Source organism: Canis lupus, chromosome 8, assembly GCF_048164855.1.
Source record: "Canis lupus baileyi chromosome 8, mCanLup2.hap1, whole genome shotgun sequence".
In the NCBI taxonomy this organism is placed as follows: Eukaryota; Metazoa; Chordata; class Mammalia; order Carnivora; family Canidae; genus Canis; species Canis lupus.
The window spans coordinates 27,861,749-27,879,611 of NC_132845.1; the positions used below are offsets into that span (position 1 = coordinate 27,861,749).

The 17,863-nt window shown below is 37.7% G+C and overlaps 1 protein-coding gene across 9 annotated transcripts in view; it reads left to right on the plus strand.

The window, feature by feature from the left end:
* Positions 1–17,863, plus strand: part of RTCA (RNA 3'-terminal phosphate cyclase) — a 54,525-nt gene that overhangs the window by 20,316 nt on the left and 16,346 nt on the right. For 7 of the 9 annotated variants that reach the window (XR_012035160.1, XR_012035157.1, XR_012035158.1 and 4 more), the window contains 6 exons: positions 2,156–2,214; positions 3,669–3,810; positions 4,411–4,535; positions 6,715–6,773; positions 14,520–14,614; positions 16,581–16,685. Coding sequence is in view for 5 of the 9 variants with exons in the window: in XM_072834695.1 (XP_072690796.1) it covers positions 2,156–2,214; positions 3,669–3,810; positions 4,411–4,535; positions 6,715–6,773; positions 14,520–14,614; positions 16,581–16,685 (585 nt within the window). In the remaining 4 variants the exon portion in view is untranslated. The remainder of the gene's footprint in view (positions 1–2,155; positions 2,215–3,668; positions 3,811–4,410; positions 4,536–6,714; positions 6,774–14,519; positions 14,615–16,580; positions 16,686–17,863) is intronic. The other 2 variants (XM_072834699.1, XM_072834700.1) reach the window with 1 other exon arrangement.

Genomic DNA, 17,863 nt, shown 5'->3' on the forward strand with positions numbered 1-17,863 from the left:
TATTATGCACTTAAAATTTTGTTAAAAAGGTAGAGCTCATGTTAAGTGTTCTTTTTTTTTTTTTAAAGATTTTATTTATTTATTCATGAGCAACACAGAGAGAGAGGGAGAGGCAAAGACACAGGCAGAGGGAGAAGCAGGCTCCATGCAGGGAGCCCGATGTGGGACTCGATCCCAGGTCTCCAGGATCACGCCCTGGGGCTGTAGGCGGCGCTAAACCGCTGCGCCACTGGGGCTACCCAAGTGTTCTTTTCTCAACAGAGATAAAATTTAAAAAATTTAAGTACCATATTTTGACTGTAAATTTTGAAAATGATTAAGTGTGCTTATACAGTTAGTAGGAGAGAAAAATGGTGTCTTTTTTTTTCCTCCCAAGTTTTTTATGGTTTAATTATAGCAAAATTCATCTTTTTAGTGTACAGTCCCATGATTTTTGACACATAGTTGCAAGCCAGCCACCACCATCAAGATACAGAATTACTGTAAAAAAATTCCCCTTGTACTCTGTGTAGTCAGTCCCATGCCCTGGCCCTCGGCAACTACTGCTCTGTCTTGTATAATAGTTCTTGCCTTTTTTCTCTGAATGCCACATAAAGGAATAATATTGTATGCAGCTTTCTGTGTCTTTTTTTTTTCCACTTACCATAATATGTTTGAGATTCATCTTTGTGACTTGTTTTAGCAATAAAAGCTAAGTAGTATTCTATTATATGGATGTCCCAGTGTGTTAAGCCATTCATCTGTTTGAAGGACATTTGGGCTGTTTCCAGTTTTTGGCAATATGGAAATGTCACTATTAACATTTATTTACAGGTTTTTTACGTGAACATAAGTTTTCATTTCTTTTGGATAAGTTCAAGGAGAGGGATTGCTGGTAATAGTAAGTATATATCTAACATTATGGCATACTGCCAGATTGTTTTGGTATCCAATGTGGCTGCATTGTTTTGCATTTTCACTAGCACTGTATATAGTTTTAGCTATTCTGCATCTCTCCAGCACTTGATATTTAATTTTTTACCATTTTAATACATAGTATAATCTTTAAAAAAAATTTTTTTTAGAGGGAGAGCTTGGTGGGGGTGGGGAGGGGCAGAAGGAGAGGGAGAGAGAATCTTAAGCATGTTCACACCTCACACCCAGCATGGAGCTTAACAGATGGCTTGATCTCACAACCTTGAGAATGTGACCTGATCCAAAATCAAGAGTTGGATGCTCAAACAACTGAGCCACCCAGGCGCCCCTGGATGGTACAGTCTTTTAAAATCTACTTTGATAGGATTTGTAATGAAACTTAGTTTCAGGAAATGAACCTAATTAAATATTACAGACTGCAGCAAAGATAAATGTTAAAGGTATTTGAGCAGAGCATTTATATAGTAATCATTACATAATATATAATTACATAAAAATGAAAACTTAGAGAATGGTTGAATAAGTTATTATGCTAGAATGTCATGCAGTTATTTAAATATAGTTTAGAAAGACTTTTAGGATGTCAGGAAAAATGCTTCTGTTTATAACATTAGATGGAAAAAATGAGGGTAAACATTGTATGTGCAGTGAGAGTTCAATGTATAAAAGAATTGAGAAGGCAGAGATGCCTAGTTGGCTCAGTTAGTTGAAAGTCTAAATCTTGATTTTGGCTCAGATCATGATTTCAGGATCATGGGATTGAGCCCCATGTTAGGCTCCATGCTGTGCATGGAGCCTGCTTGGGATTCTCTCTCTCCCTCTCCTTCTGTCCTTTCCCTACTGATGTTCTCTCTCTCTCTCTCTCTCTCTCTCTCTTTTTCTCTCTCTCAAATAAGTAAATAAAACTTTAAAAAATTGAGAAGGCAGAATGGAATGCTGTTCACTAATATCCTCTAATTTCTTATGCGTTATATTACTGAAAGGTTAGGATATATTATTGTGTGGAGTAAAATAACCACTAAGATCAAGTATCCTGAGTTCTGACATTTTTTTTTATTAGACAGCCCTGATTAATTAAATGTTAAACTTTTAGTTTACATATCGGTTATTTTATTTGAAAAACAGAACTAGCCTACACATTTTTACGTACTAGCTCAGTGCAGAGCACTTTTGTTTAATAAATATGCTTGTTGAATCACTGAATATTTATGGTTAAAGTAACAATAAACTGATGTTTCAGGTTTTCAAGCCAATTGTGGAAAAATTTGGTTTCCAATTTAATTGTGACATTAAGATGAGGTAAGTTACTTATTTGTTAACCCTTTGGCCCACTATTTGTACTTAAAATAGTGGGGAATTAGACCTTAGAGAATTATTCTGGAACCTACTACTTCTTGTAATAATTAGAAAATAATTGTAGGAAATACAATTTATAGGAAATAATTATGCTTTGTGCTTAAAAACAGTAAGTGGCAGGGGCATGGGATCTTAAAAGCAGATAGATATGCTATTTGCTTATTTTTAGGGAGAAATATTTTTAAGGGAATTGCTACACTGAGGGGACCTTCATATCGAGTGTTATCCATGCTCAGCACAGATGGAGTACTTTCTCTGTGCAAACAACTGGACTAGGCACTACAGTGTCATAAAAGGGATTCTCCTCTACAGTGCATGCAGAATTATTTTCCTAAGAAACACATTGGACATTCAGATGATTTCTCTTCAAGCCTTCCCTTCTGTCACATGATAACAAGGCCAGATTTCTTGGTGTGGCATTTAAGTGTGCTGCAATCCTGTTCCAGTTTACCTTTCTAGCATCAGTCCCTGCCCTTGCCCCCATGCATTCTAACGTGTTTACTTGCTCTTTAACTGTACTTTGTGCCTCTGGGCTTTCATTTCTTTATGTTTTTCCTCCCCTGCTTTCTTAAAAACTGGAAATCCTATATTTTTTTCAAAATGTAACTAGTAATTTTATTTTTTAATTTTTTTTAAGATTTTTAATTTTTATTTTATTTTTTAATTAAATTTTAAATTTATTTTTTAATTAAAAAAATTTTTTTTGTGACTTATAATTTCTTGTGTGAATTGTCCATGGGTATATCTCAATTGGAATTCATATTTGCATCTCTCTTGTAGTCTTTTTACAGTCTGATGTCTTCTAGTAGGTTGCTTATAGAGCCATCTCTTGATTGGATAGGGAGCTCCTTGTGGATAGGAGCACTGTTACTCTCATCTTTATGTTCCCAGCATCTTCCATAAAACAAATGACAATATTGGAGTTAAAATTTTGTTAGAAAAAAAATTTTTTGTTAGTGTCCAGTTACTTAAATATTCATCATATATTTACTGAGTACCTCCTACTTACCAGACATTGTTTTAGGGCACTGCAATAGCAGGAACAAAATAGACAAAGTTCTGCTATCAAGGAGCTTAAATTCAAAAACAGCACTGTCAAAAAGAACTTTCTGCATTGAGGGAAATGCTCTCTGTCTGTCCAATATAGTAGTCACTAGCCACACATGACTACTGAGCATTTGAAATGTGGCCAGTGTGACTGGGGAGCTGAGTTTTAAATTAAATTTAAATTTAAATAGTCACATGTAGTTTGTGATTACTATATTGGACACTATTACTTAGAAATTTGGAACGTGAATTATATGTTTGGATATCATTCACAGGTTATTTTATTGTAAATGTTTAGCTTTATTTTTGTTACAATCAGTTTATGTGAGTATTTGTCATACTTTTTATAGAGGCTACTACCCAAAAGGGGGTGGTGAAGTGATTGTCCGAATGTCACCAGTTAAACAGTTGAACCCAATCAATTTAACTGACCGTGGTTCTGTGACTAAGATATATGGAAGAGCTTTTGTTGCTGGTGTTTTACCATTTAAAGTAAGTTGTCTAGAAGTTTATGTGGGTCTTGGTATTATGTCATCAAAATTTTGAAATTATTAAAAGCACTTAATTTTTTTAAGATCTTATTTTTAAGTTCGCTCTGTGCTCAATATGGAGCTAGAACTTAAAACCCCGAGATCAAGAGTTGCATGCTCCACTCCATGGGATGCCTGGGTGACTCAATTGGTTAAACATCTGCCTTTGGCTCAGGTCTTGATCTCAGCATCTTGGGATTAAGCCCTGTAGCATCAGGTTCTCTGCTCAGAGGGAAATCTGCTTCTCCTTCTCCATCTGTTCTCTCTCTCTCAAGTAAATAAATAAAATCTTAAAAAGAAAAAAAAAGAGTTGCATGCTCTACCAACTGAGCCAGCTAGGTACTCCTAAAGCACTTAAATTTTTAATATTTTCATTAAAAATTTTTTTTGTAAACATTTATGCTCTTTACTCTTGAAAATCTAGTTTTTATATAATGCATGTAAAAGTTACTAATTATGTTTCTTTGAAGGCTTGAAAACAATTGTCAAAATAATTATTATTTTTTTTTTCAAAATAATTATTAACTTATTTTATTCTTATTTTTCTGTCTTGTCAAAATAGGTAGCAAAAGATATGGCAGCGGCAGCTGTAAGATGCATCAGAAAGGAGATTAGGGATCTGTATGTTAACATCCAGCCTGTTCAGGAACCTAAAGACCAAGCCTTTGGCAATGGGAATGGAATAATGTGAGACAATACACTTTTTCCTGGATACTGATTGAGAGCTCTGAAATAATTATTCTGTTTGAATTAAAGATTTGTGGTTTTTTAAAGTATTACAGTTCTAAAAATGCATATTTTTAAGGACATTCCTACCTAAAAAACAACAGTATGATGAATTAAAATGATTATTTTATTCTGAATTTTTTTCCTAAGGATGGTTTGCTTTTTCTTACATTGTAAGAGTCTTTTCAGTCTTAAGCTAATCAGAAGTTAGCCTTTGAAACTGATCCTGAGAGAAATATTTCCAGTTGTTTTTCTATACCTCAACTGTGAAGTCCATTTACATGTAAATATTAGATAGGCAAAGGTCTATTTAGAAAAGAATTACATTAATTTAATTAGGAATTACTGATTTAAATATAAAAATGCTTGGGGTGCCTGGGTGGCTCAATCAGTTAAGCATCTGCCTTCAGCTCAGGTCTTGATCTTGAGGTCCTGAAATTGAATCCCATGTCAAGCTCCATGCTCAATGGGGAGTCTGCTTCTCTTTCTCCCTCTGCCTCTCCTCCTGCTCATGCTCTTCACCCATGCTCTCTCTCTCTCAAATAAATAAATTAAAAAGAAAAAAAGCTAAAAAAATATAAAATGCTTCAATTGATCTTTTGAAGGATGAGAGTATCTCTTATGGATAAAAAGCCTCGTTTTCAGAGTTTCTATTAAAGGGTTTAAATGCATGTTCATTTGCTAATACTATCTAAAAACTGTAAAACAAAACCAAACATTTCTGTAGAAAGATTTTTTTCTTTTTTTATTGAAGTATAGTTGACATACACTGTTAGATTAATTTCAGGTGTGTGGTATAGTGAATTGACAATGTTATGTTTTGCTTATCACAAGTGTATTTTCCATCTGTCACCTTACAATGCCATTACAATACCACTGACTATATTCCCTATCTGTACCTTTCATCCTTGTAGACTTACTCTACAAAACTGGAAGCCTGAATCTCCAGTTAAGTGTTCTTAACTGAATCTCCCATTCTCTTCACTTATCTTGCCCATCTCCCATCCCTTCCCCTCTGGCAACCATCATTTTGTTCTATATCTGTGTGTCTGTTTGTGTGTTTGTTTTGTTTTTTAGATTTCATGTATAAGTAGAATTGTGTGGTATTTGTCTTTCTCTGTCTGGCACTTAGTCTGTTGCTTTCTAGGTCCACCCATGTTATCACAAATGGTAAAACCTCATTCTTTTTTATGGCTGAGAAATACTCTATTGTGTGTATATGTACCACATCTTTACCCATTCATCTGTTATGGACACTTGAGTTGCTATTGGCTATTGCAATTATTGATAGATATGTACTTAGTACCATTTTGTTAATTGTTTTCTGGGTGTTTTTGTAGTCCTCTGTTTCTTCTTCTCTTGCTCCCCTTGTGATTTTTTTTTTTTTTTTTTTTTTTTTGCTCCCCTTGTGATTGATGACTTTTGGTAATGTTCTTTCTCTTGGTGTTTTATTTTCTGTGTGTCAAAGTTTTAGTTTTGTGGTTTCCTTGAGGTTTGTGGATAACATCCTAAGTATATAGCAGTCTATATTAAGTTGGTCACTTAAGTTTGAACACATAAAAAGATCTTTTCATTTTAGATAATTATAAAACCCTTCATATTTTTAATTTTTATTAAAGATTTTTAAAAATTATTTATTTTAGAGAGAGAGGAAGAGGGAGAGAGAGTGTGAGTGGAGGGAGGGGCGGAGGGAGAGAGAGATCCCAAGCAGACTCTGACCTGAGGGCAGAGCCCCATGCGGGGCTCTATCTCACAACCCTGAGATTATGACCTGAGCCAAAATCAAGAGTTGGATACTCAACCGGCTGAGCCATTCAAGTGCCCCTCATAGAATATTTATGGTAAAGTAGAAATGGTATCATTTAGTGTGGATGACAAAACTTCTAGAAGAGCCATTCCCTTACCTGTGAATGGATTAGAATCTAGTGTGACTTCTTGTTGGAAGTGCTGAAGAATACTAATGCCCTCATGAAGCTGGAGAATGCTAATCATGCTGTTCTTTGTATAAAGAATTTCACTTTTGCAATATACTAGATCTAATCCTATGTACTTAATAGTCACTATTCCACTGTCTTGCATTTGCATATAATTTTAGAATATTTATAGCATAGATAGTAATACTTCTTTTTTTCTTATATAGCATTATTGCTGAGACATCCACTGGCTGTTTGTTTGCTGGATCATCGCTTGGTAAACGAGGTACAGATAAATGAAGGGGGTCCACAATTTCTAGTGGTAACGTAAAATTTTTTAATTATCTGTCAGGCGTAGAGTGTAGCAAGTGTAAAAGAATATGATTAACTGATTCTGTTTTATAGTCAGTTAATGAATTAATTAAAAAATAAATAAAAAATTAAAAGTAAAAAAATATAGTCAGTTAAAATTTCAGCCTTTCTCCTGACTTTATACTTTGAAAAAATCTCAAACTTATGAAAAAGTTGAATGACCAATGAACATCCATATACTGTTCTCTAAGGTTTACCAGTAGTGAACTTTTAGCTACAAGTTTGTGTGTTTCTGAACTATTTCAATATAAGTTGCAGATAGGACATCTCACCCCTGAATACTACAGCATGGATGTCCAAAGAGCAATACCTATGTAATCACAGTACCATTTTACACCCAAAGAATTTGTCTCTTATATTCTGATATAACCAATTCCCTCTAAAATATTTTTTAGAGCAGTGGGGCTTGTTTGTGGGTTGTTGTTGTTTTTTGAGCACTGACAGAAGTTGGTCATGTCTGTTCAGTTTCTTTCCTGCTACAGAATAGTTTCACCATTCTTTTTCTCTCATGATACTGACATTTTGAAAAGTCCAGTCATTTTCTCATAGGATTTCCTACAATTTGGATTTGTCTGGTTGTCTCATGATTAGATATCTTCTGGTGAAACATTTTTAGTAGGAATAGGTGACTGTGTACATTCCATTTTACCACAGCAGGGTTGATGATAATGTCAGTTTGTCCTTTATTGGTAAAGCTAACTGTGATCACTTGGTTAAAGTAGTGTCCTCCAGGTCTGTCCCCTATAAATCCTTTCCTTTTGTATAAGTAATAAGTCATCTGGGTTAGTACTTTGAGACCATCTGATTATCTTATTCCTATACAACTTTCATCCAATGGTTTTAGCGTCTCTTGGTGACTCTTCCCTGCATCAGTCATTATATTGGTGGTTTCAGAAAACTGAATTTTTTTAAAGGTTTTATTTATTCATGAGAGACACACACAGAGAGAGGCAGAGACACAGGCAGAAGAGAAGCAGGCTCCCTGCAAGGAGCCCAATGTGGGACTCAATCCTGGATCCCGGGATCATGCTTGAGCCAAAGGCAGATACTCAGCTGCTGAGCCACCTAAGTGTCCCAGATATGAAAGGGAAATGTAGTTAAGATTTAATATATTTAGGAGAGGAGGTATGTGTGTACATCTGATTGTTAATATTTGAAGTTAGTTTTGCCATTGAGGTGACTTCTAGTTGGACTTCTTGTTTGGATAGCCAACGTATCAGCATCATCAGGGAGTTTGTTTTAAATACAAGTTTGGGGGTTCATTTCATACCTCCCAAATTAGAATCTCTGGAAGTGGACCCAAAGATCTGTTTTAATAAGCTCACCGGATACTTGTGAGGTATAATGAAGTTCAAGAAGTAATGACCAAAAATAAACATTTAGAGTACACTGATTACTTGTTAGGTCTAGTGAAGCATCAATGTGGATAGTGATAGTGAGCCTAACAGTCTAGAGAAAGCAAAGGTAATGCAAAATATAAAATAGAGACCAGGAGCCCATGTAAGTAATGAGTGCTGGGCAGACATGCAGACATTGAGTAGAATGAGTTTATTGGGTACCACCATGTGCCAGGTAGTATATACTAGGGTCACAGATGTGAGAGCCACTTGTGTTTCCTGGTTTAGTCTGGCAGAGGAGACAGAAGAGGCAATGATTTTGGTATTCCCAGGGTATCATAGGAACACAGGGGAAGAACAACTAATTCTCCTTTGGGGGCCAGTTGACCCCAAATCTGGCTTCTGCCATTCAGCAATCCTCCAGTGGGTTCTGTAGATTAGTACAAATTAGCCAGGGACACCTGGGTGGCTCAGCGGTTGAGCATCTGCCTTTGGCTCAGGTCATGATCCCAGGGTCCTGGCATTGAGTCCTGAATCAGGCTCCCCAAAGGGAGCCTGCTTCTTTCTCTTCCTCTCTGTGTCTCTCATGAATAAATAAAATCTTAAAAAAAAAAAAAAAAAAAAAAAAGGTAGAAATTAGCCAGATGTCACAGTGAGCTAAGGAGGAAGGACACAGGATAGTGCTGACATAACAGAGTAGTGTGGGGCAGCCCAGGTGGCTCAGCGATTTAGCGTTGCCTTCAGCCCAGGGTGTGATCCTGGAGATCTGGAATTGAGTCCCATGTCGGGCTCCCTACATGGAGCCTGCTTCTCCCCCTGCCTGTGTCTCTGCCTCTCTCTCTCTCCCTCTGTGTCTGTCATGAATAAATAAATAAAATCTTAAAAAAAAAAAAAAAAAGAGTAGTGTGTTCTTTGGGCAGCTACAACTCTGTGATGTGTGTAGGATCTGGAGTGGGAAAGTGCAGATGAAGTTAGAGAGGTAGACAGATGCGAGATTTTGAAAGACTTCATAGGCCATGTAAAGGGTTTCATCACGAAAATAAAGATTTTAAGGAGGAATATCATGTCAGATCTTTCGAAAGGTAATTCTGATAGATAAATGGAGGATTAGAGGAAAACCGTATTGGAGGCAGGAGGACAAGACTTTTGTAGCTGTTCAGGTCAGAAGTGGTAAGGGCCTATACAAACGAAAGCAGTGACTCGAGTTAGAGTGGAGAGTACCAATAGCAAGGATATTAGGAGGGAGAGCAAGTATGTGGTGACCAGTTGCATATAGAAAGTTAGAATGGCAATGGGAAGAATGACCTAGATTTCTAGCTCTGGTAACTAGAAACATTAACAACTTGTGATATAGGAGGTTGAACTCATTTGCCAGAGTAGATGATAGTTTTAGATATGTTGCATTGAGATTGTATAAAGCAACCAGTACTCTGTTACTGCTAGCAATACCTAGGATTTACGTTGCTGGCCAGCTCTGAAAAAATTTCTAGTATTCCATCAACACTTTTTTTCTTACTTTGTCATGTGAGACCATTTTTACTTTGAAGTTGCCTTTGGATAACATGGTTTCAGGGTACATAAAACTTATCTTTAGAGTTAGTATAGTAGGAGGGAATAGATGATAGGGCAACATTCTTTTTTTTTTTTTTTTTTTTATGATAGTCACACAGAGAGAGAGAGAGGCAGAGACACAGGCAGAGGGAGAAGCAGGCTCCATGCACCGGGAGCCCGACGTGGGATTCGATCCCGGGTCTCCAGGATCACGCCCCAGGCCAAAGGCAGGCGCCAAACCGCTGCGCTACCCAGGGATCCCTAGGGCAACATTCTTACTCAGAGTGGCTCCTGCTGGTGCTCTCCCTTGTTTCCTGTTGGCACAGATGTCAAATGAGATGTCATTAGCAAATGTCAAGGCAGCATGGGGTCTTATCTCTCCATCTAGGTAGAATATATTAAGGATATCAGAGAGAATGTTGTAGCTTCCATTGTCCCCCTTCATTTCTGCTGGGGAAGAGGTCCCCTTTCATTTCTGATTGAAATTAACTGGAAAATTACCAGACCCTGAATCCTAATGTCTAAGAGTTACTACAAGAAGCAACATTAGCTGTTTGTTCATGCCGTCATTTGTGGTGGAAGCAATAACCTGGAACTAGTCATGTTTGTCACTGTCACAGTCACTAAAACCATTTTGATCTTAGTTTCTTTATCTGTTGAGTAAGAGAATTAGCCTAGAGAATCTCTCAAGTCCTTCCAGCTATAACATTTTTTGATCTTGTAACAAAGGCGAGGTTTTGTTCTGTTTGAGAGTCCTGGGACTTTAGATGGAGGCAGTATAGTCCCATGTCTGCCAGTATCCTGCATGGCAGCTGGGGGCTTTCCTTTTCTGATACATGAGATCAGACCACTGTCTGTGTATAAAGATCCCTTCCAACTTTATATGATTGCAGTATGGACAGGATATATTTTGTCTTTACATTGTTATGTATTCTTTGCCCACTCTTGTCTTTCAGTTAGTTGTGTTCTTTAAACATTTTTTTAACTTTTTTTTTTTTTTTAATAGACTGTTTAAGCATGGGGGGAGAGGGAGAGAGAGAATCTTAAGCAGGCTCCATGCTGGGCTCCAACATGAGGCTCCTATCTCAAGACTCTGAGATCATAACCTGAACTGAAATTAAGACTTGTCTACCAACTGAGCCCACCAGAGGCCCCTCAGTTAGTTAGTTTCTTTACTGTGGTAGCAAAACAGTCAGCTAAGGTACACTCTGATTAATCAGTCCGTTATCAGTGTGTGGAAATTGCCTAGGTTAGAACAAGCACTTTACTTCCCTCCTTCGGTATATGTAGGTATATGCTACATATATGGCATCTATGGTATGTGTATACATATATGTATATGCATATATACCATATATATATATATATATATATATATATATGCGCTAATTCATGGCATCTCTCTGATGTCCTAGAGTCAATCCTTTGGCCTTCTCTTCTTAATCTAATAACCTTTTTTATAGTATTGTCCTTTCAATAAGCTAGAAGGTACCCAAATCATTGAATATTCATTTTAATTTGCTGGATTATAAACCATCAGTATTGAGACCTTTTTAAGAAATATCCAAAATACCAGAAGATTATTTGTCCATTAGAAAAGCATGAAAATTTCAGAGGAAGTTAGGATTTTGCTCTTTTGTTTAGAACATAGTACCAATAAGCAGATTTCTCATATATACTTCATTTTGTTCAGTTGCCACAGACCTTTACTAATAACTGGTAATGATATAGATCCATTCATACCATTATTCACTATCAGGGCCACTGGGTCAGAGGGAATGTGAGTGGCTCTGGAAAACACTTTGTCATTTGGCAGAGAAACCTTAGTACATTTCCTCTTCTCTAATACTGCCAAGCCAGGAATTCTTTCCTTCTACCTCATACTGCATCAAATTTTAGCCATTTTCTAGCACTCACTTGAGTCCTTTATGCTCCATGAAACCTTCTTGTTCATGGGACCTTCATTGTTCTAGGACCTATAATGTTTTTCCTTTTTTTTTTTTTTTTTTTTTTAAATTTTTATTTATTTATGATAGGCACAGAGAGAGAGAGAGAGAGGCAGAGACAGAGGCAGAGGGAGAAGCAGGCTCCATGCATCAGGAGCCCGATGTGGGATTCGATCCCGGGTCTCCAGGATCCCGCCCTGGGCCAAAAGCAGGTGCTAAACCGCTGCACCACCCAGGGATCCCTATAATGTTTTTCTTTGTGAACTTTCACTGGTGATATAATTTATACCATAGAGCTTACCTGCTTATCCTTTGATTCTCCAATATATGAGTATTTCTTTTTTTTTTTTTTTATGAGTATTTCTTTATATCATCTTAGCAAAGAAACCAGTTCCTTTTTTTTAAAGATTTTATTTATTTATTCATGAAGAGACACAGAGAGAGAGGCAGAGACATAGACAGAGGGAGAAACAGGCTCCCTATGGGGTGCCTGATGCAGGATTCGATCCCAGGACCCTGGGATCACAACCTGAGCCGACGACAGACACTCAACCACTGAGCCACCCAGGCATCCCAAGGAACCAGTTCCTGTTACTTAGTGTGAGACACACATACTAGATACTCAGTATTAACTATTATTACTAGCTTATTATGAACCAGTCATGGTAATATATGTTTTATAAATATTATCTCTAATTTCTTTAACAACTTTGCAGCTTATGTATTATCTCCATTTCCATCTCCACTTGGAAGAGGAAACAGAAGAGGCTGAGTAGTTGAGATTCATACCACATGTTCCAAACCGCCTCATTTAGTCATGTACTTGACTGACTGATGTTGTAAAGATAATTATAATAACTGCTGTAAGGAAAAACCATTAAAATTTTGAAAATCCCCCTTTTCTAGGAAATCTTACCAAGGCATATATATAATCAAATGGATTTCCACATATAAAATAGAAATAAAAACTAACCACAGTCTCATACCTTAAAAGACATTTTTATTTGTAGCCAGGGAACTTCTTTTAGTTTAAAGTAAATAATTCAAAAGAATCATTTGAGGGGCGCCTGGGTGGCTCAGTCGATTAAGTGGCTGACTCTTGATTTCAGGTCAGGTCATGATATCAGGGTTCTGGGATCCAGCCCATGTCAGGGTCTGTGCTTAGTAGGGAGCCTGCTTGAGGATTCTCTCTCCCTCTCCTGTCCCTCCGCCCCTCCTCCTTCACCCTCTCACAAATAAATAAATCTTTAAAAAATAGAAGCATTTGGGGGATCCTTGGATGGCTCAGCAGTTTAGCATCTCCCTTCGGCCCAGGGTGGGGTCCTGGGGTCCTGGGATCAATTCCCACATCGGGCTCCCAGCATGGATCCTGCTTCTCCCTCTGCCTATGTTTCTGCCTTTCTTTCTCTCTGTGTCTCTCATGAATAGATAAATAAAATCTTTAAAAGGAAAAAAAAAACAAACATTTGACATTCCACTACTTTTGACAGACTTCTTTTGTAATCAGTATTATATGAAGATTTGGGGTGTATGTGTGGAGAGGCAAGGAGTAGGCATGGGGATTAATATTCTTATTTTCAAAATAAGATAATGCCTGTTTAAATCTAAAGAAATAAAATTTTGGGCAGCCCCAGTGGCCCAGCGATTTGGCGCCGCCTTCCACCCATGGTGTGATCCTGGAGACCCGGGATCGAATCCTGCGTCGGGCTCCCTGCATGGAGCCTGCTTCTCCCTCTGCCTGCCTGTGTCTCTGCCTCTTTCTCTCTCTCTCTCTCTCTCTCTCTCTGTCATGAATGAATTAAAAAATATATATAATATTTGATGTGAGGATTTTTTTTAGATTTTTTTTTATTATTTATTTGACAGAGAACACAAGGGGAGCTGCAGGCAGAGGGAAAAGCTTAGGGAGCCTGATGTGGGGTTCAGTCCCAGGACTCAGGAATCATGACCTGAGCCGAAGGCAGACACTCAACCACTGAGCCACCCAGGCACCCCTGATATGAGAATTTTATCTGCTCTTAGATGAAACTTAATTCTTTAACTTAAAAAAAAAAATCCTTTAGGGCAGCCCCAGTGGCCCAGGGGTTTAGTGCCACCTTCAGCCCGGGCGTGATCCTGGAGACCCGGCATTGAGTCTCACGTCAGGTTCCCTGCATGGAGCCTGCTTCTCCCTCTGCCTGTGTCTCTGTCTCTCTCTCTCCCTCTCTGTCTGTCATGAATAAATAAATCTTTAAAAAAAAAATCAATTCTAATGGAATTACCTACAGACTAATTATAACATGTATAAATTGCAAATTTAAAATTTTGAAGTTGAGGCATAGTATTATGGGGTCATCACTTAGTTATAAATTGGTTTCATAATTAGTACTTTTATTTTTTTAAGATTTATTTGTTTTGAAAGTGAGAGAGCACACAAGCAGAAAGGGCGGAGGGAGAGAGAGAGAGAGAGAGAGAGAGAATGAGAATCTCAAGCAGACTCCATGCTGAGTGCAGAGCGCCATGCAGGGCTCAATCCCAGGACCTGAGCAAAACTAAAAGTCAGACACTTAACCAACTGTACCCACCCAGGTGCCCCTCATAACTGGTATTTTTAAAACAGGGCCAAAGCAGCCTGTTTTTTCCTCTACTGGGTTCATTTAAAGATATAAATTATTTGTATGTGCTAAGCTCTCGAAGATTGAATATACTTTAAGATCTAAAAGTTCTGTTCTGTTGGGTGAGTTCAGAGGCCTAAAAAATGTTATACTGGTGCTAACTGGGACATATTATTTCAACTTTTTGTCTCTTCATAATTAACCTAGTTTTTTTGCATTATGTCTGTTATAGGTGTAAATGCAGACAAGGTTGGAATTGAAGCTGCTGAAATGCTATTAGCAAATCTTAGACATGGTGGTGCTGTTGATGAGTATTTGCAAGACCAGGTAATGACACTTTTGGTATAAAAACCTTTGAACATTAGATTTGAATATTTGGTAATTAGATTGACTATAAATTTTATCTTAAGTTTTTTTATTTATTTAAGTAATCTCTCTACCCCATGTGGGGCTTGAACTCAAGACCCTGCAATCCAGAGTCACATGCTTCTCCAGCTGAGCCAGCTAGGAGAATGAACGAATATAAATTTTAATCATTGATTGGCTTAGTTCAGCCAGTTTTTAAATATTTTGGAATTACATTTCTCAGATTTCAGTGTTCATCTTGACCTGGCTACAGCATTTGGCCCACGTGATCACTCTTTTTTCTTGAAATACTTTCCTCACTTGCTTTCTTTTTTTAATTTTTAAATTTTGTGGAGTGGGGAGGATACAGAGGGAAAAGGAGAGAGAACCTTAAGCAGACCATATGCCCAAGATGGAGCCTGATATGGGGTTCAGTGTCATAACCCTGAGATCATGACATGAGCAGAAATCAAGAATTGTATGCTTAACCCACTGAGCCACCCAGGCACCCCTCTCACTTGCTTTCTGAAACATTATTATCTTTCTTTTCCCTTGGGCGTGTATTCTAGTCTCTTTGCTAGTTTGATATTACTATTGTTTTCAACTCATCAACTTCTAAATTTTGGAGAATCCGTAGGCTGAGTCTCATGCCTCTTTATCTGTGTTCACTCCCTCAGTTGTTTTGTCCAGTCTCACAGCTTACATACCATCTGTAAAAATAGAAGCATTGTTGTACAAACAACTCAAATTTATATCACTAGCTCAGGCCTTTCTCCTTAACTCCATATTCATATCTCTCGTGACTGTAAGCATTTCCACTTGACATGTCGTAGACCTCTCAAACTTAACACATCTACCACATGCTAGTGAATATTTCCAAGTGAGATCTTCTTATGGTCCACTGTCTTGATAGATTTCCTGTTTTTTCTACCACACTTTTCTCTCCTTAATCTCAGACCAGCAATCTACATTAAGAAATATTCTCTCCAGGATTTTTTTTTAAAGATTTTATTTATTTATTCATGAGAGACACAGAGAGAGAGAGAGGCAGAGACATAGGCAGAGGGAGAAGTAGGCTCCACGCAGGGAGCCCGATGTGGGACTTGATCCCGGAACTCCAGGACCACGCACTGGGCCTAAGACAGGTGCTAAACTGCTGAGCTACTCAGGGATCCCCTCTCTCCAGGATTTCTTAACCAGTTTCTTTCTTTTCTTTTTTTTTTTAAGATTTTATTTTTAAGTAATCTCTACAGCCCAATGTGGGGCTTGAATTCACAACCCTAAGATAAAGAGTTATGTGCTCCTCTGTCTGAGCTAACTAGGCACCCTTCCTCCCATCGACCCCTTAACTAGTTCCTTATTTCTAGTCTCTTCCTTCTTAGGTGTACTCTATACTCCAAGTAATTCTGTATTAGTGTATTTATTTACCTGTTAAAATGTTGTAATTTTAGAGACTGGAAAAAGTTTGTCATATATTCCAGCTTGCTGAGGCAGTCTGATTAAATATATTAACTTTTAACTCTATATTTTTTTCTTAAACATTGATTTTTTTTTTAAAGATTTTATTTATTCATGAGAGAGACAGAGAGGCAGAGATATAGGCAGAGGGAGAAGCAGGCTCCCTGCAGGGAACCCAATGCAGGACTTGATCCTGGGACTCCGGGATCATGCCCTGAGCTGAAGGCAGATGCTCAACCACTAAGCCACCCAGGCGTCCCGATTTTAGAAAATCTATGTTGACAACTGCTACTAAGCATTTCTGTACCACACCACAGACTTTGGCTGACACAGATTTTCTATTATCTTAGGACTTCTGGAAACCTAAAGTAGAAATTCTCTTAGCTGTTTTGATTTCTAATGGTATTTTCATGTGGTAAGCAGTAGAGTTTAACTCCAAATGTTAGTAAATGTATGAAATTTTTCTTCTTTGTTCTTTTTTTTTTAATAGTTGATCATTTTCATGGCATTAGCTTGTGGAGTTTCCAGAATAAAAACAGGACCAGTTACACTCCATACACAAACAGCTATACATTTTGCTGAACAATTAGCAAAGGTGAGTATTCCATTAGAAAGAGTAATTGATTTTTATTGTAGCCAATTTTGGGTCAGATTGTAATAAACAAAAAACTTAATCATAATTGCTATCCCTCGCCTAGTAATTCCTGTGTGGCTGACATTGAGCTAATTCAGCAAGTTACCTGCATCATCTTATTCTGCATTACCATTTTATTATTTGTTTATTTATTTTTAAAGATTCATTTATTTGAGAGAAAGCACAAGAGCTAGGAGATGGGCAGAAGGAGAGGGAGGAACTCAAACAGACTCCCTGCTGAGCATGGAGCCTAATAAGGAGCTCAGTCCTATGACCCCAAGATCACAACCTGAGCCAAAACTAAGAATCAGATGCTTTACTGATGGAGCCACCAGGTGCCCTTCTGCATAACCTTTTTTTTTTATTGTTTTTTATTCATGAGACACAGAGAGAGAGGCAGTGACATAGGCAGAAGGAGATGCAAGCTCCATGCAGGGAGCCTGACGTGAGACTCCATCCCTGGTCTCCAGGATCAGGCCCCTGGGCTGAAGGCGGCACTAAACTGATGAGCCACCTGGGCTGCCTAGATAGTTCTTTATTATTCTCATTTTGCATGTGAATAAAATGAGGTAGAGGAATTAAATTAATTACTCAAGACCATATAGTTTCTTAGGGGCAGAGTTGGACTTTGAGCAAATTCAGGAAAGCATACATCAGAGCTCACGTGTGGTACTGCCTGCAGGATAAAGATGCTTTGGGCAGCTCGGGTGGCTCAGCGGTTTAGCGCTGCCTTCAGCCCAGGGCCTGATCCTGAAGACCTGGGATTGAGTTCCATGTCTGCTCCCTTCAGGGAGCCTGCTTCTCCCTCTGCCTATGTCTCTGGCTCTCTCTCTCTCTGTGTCTCTCATGAATAAATAAATAAAATCTTTAAAAATATAAAAAAACAAAAAGATAAAGATAAGTTTTGATGAGAACTATGAAATTAAATCATAAGGAATTTGTAGTTGCCCATAAACTTAAATATTAATATAACATTTAAATGTTTTATTTTCTTGTGATTCTATGGTAGAATGGAATATTTGCTGAAATTTTAACACCAGCCCTCTTAACTTTTATGAGTAGATTGACAATTTTTAGTGAAATAGGGTTTAGTATTGTATAAGCTCATATTTGTACCCTTTCTATAGCATTTCAATTTT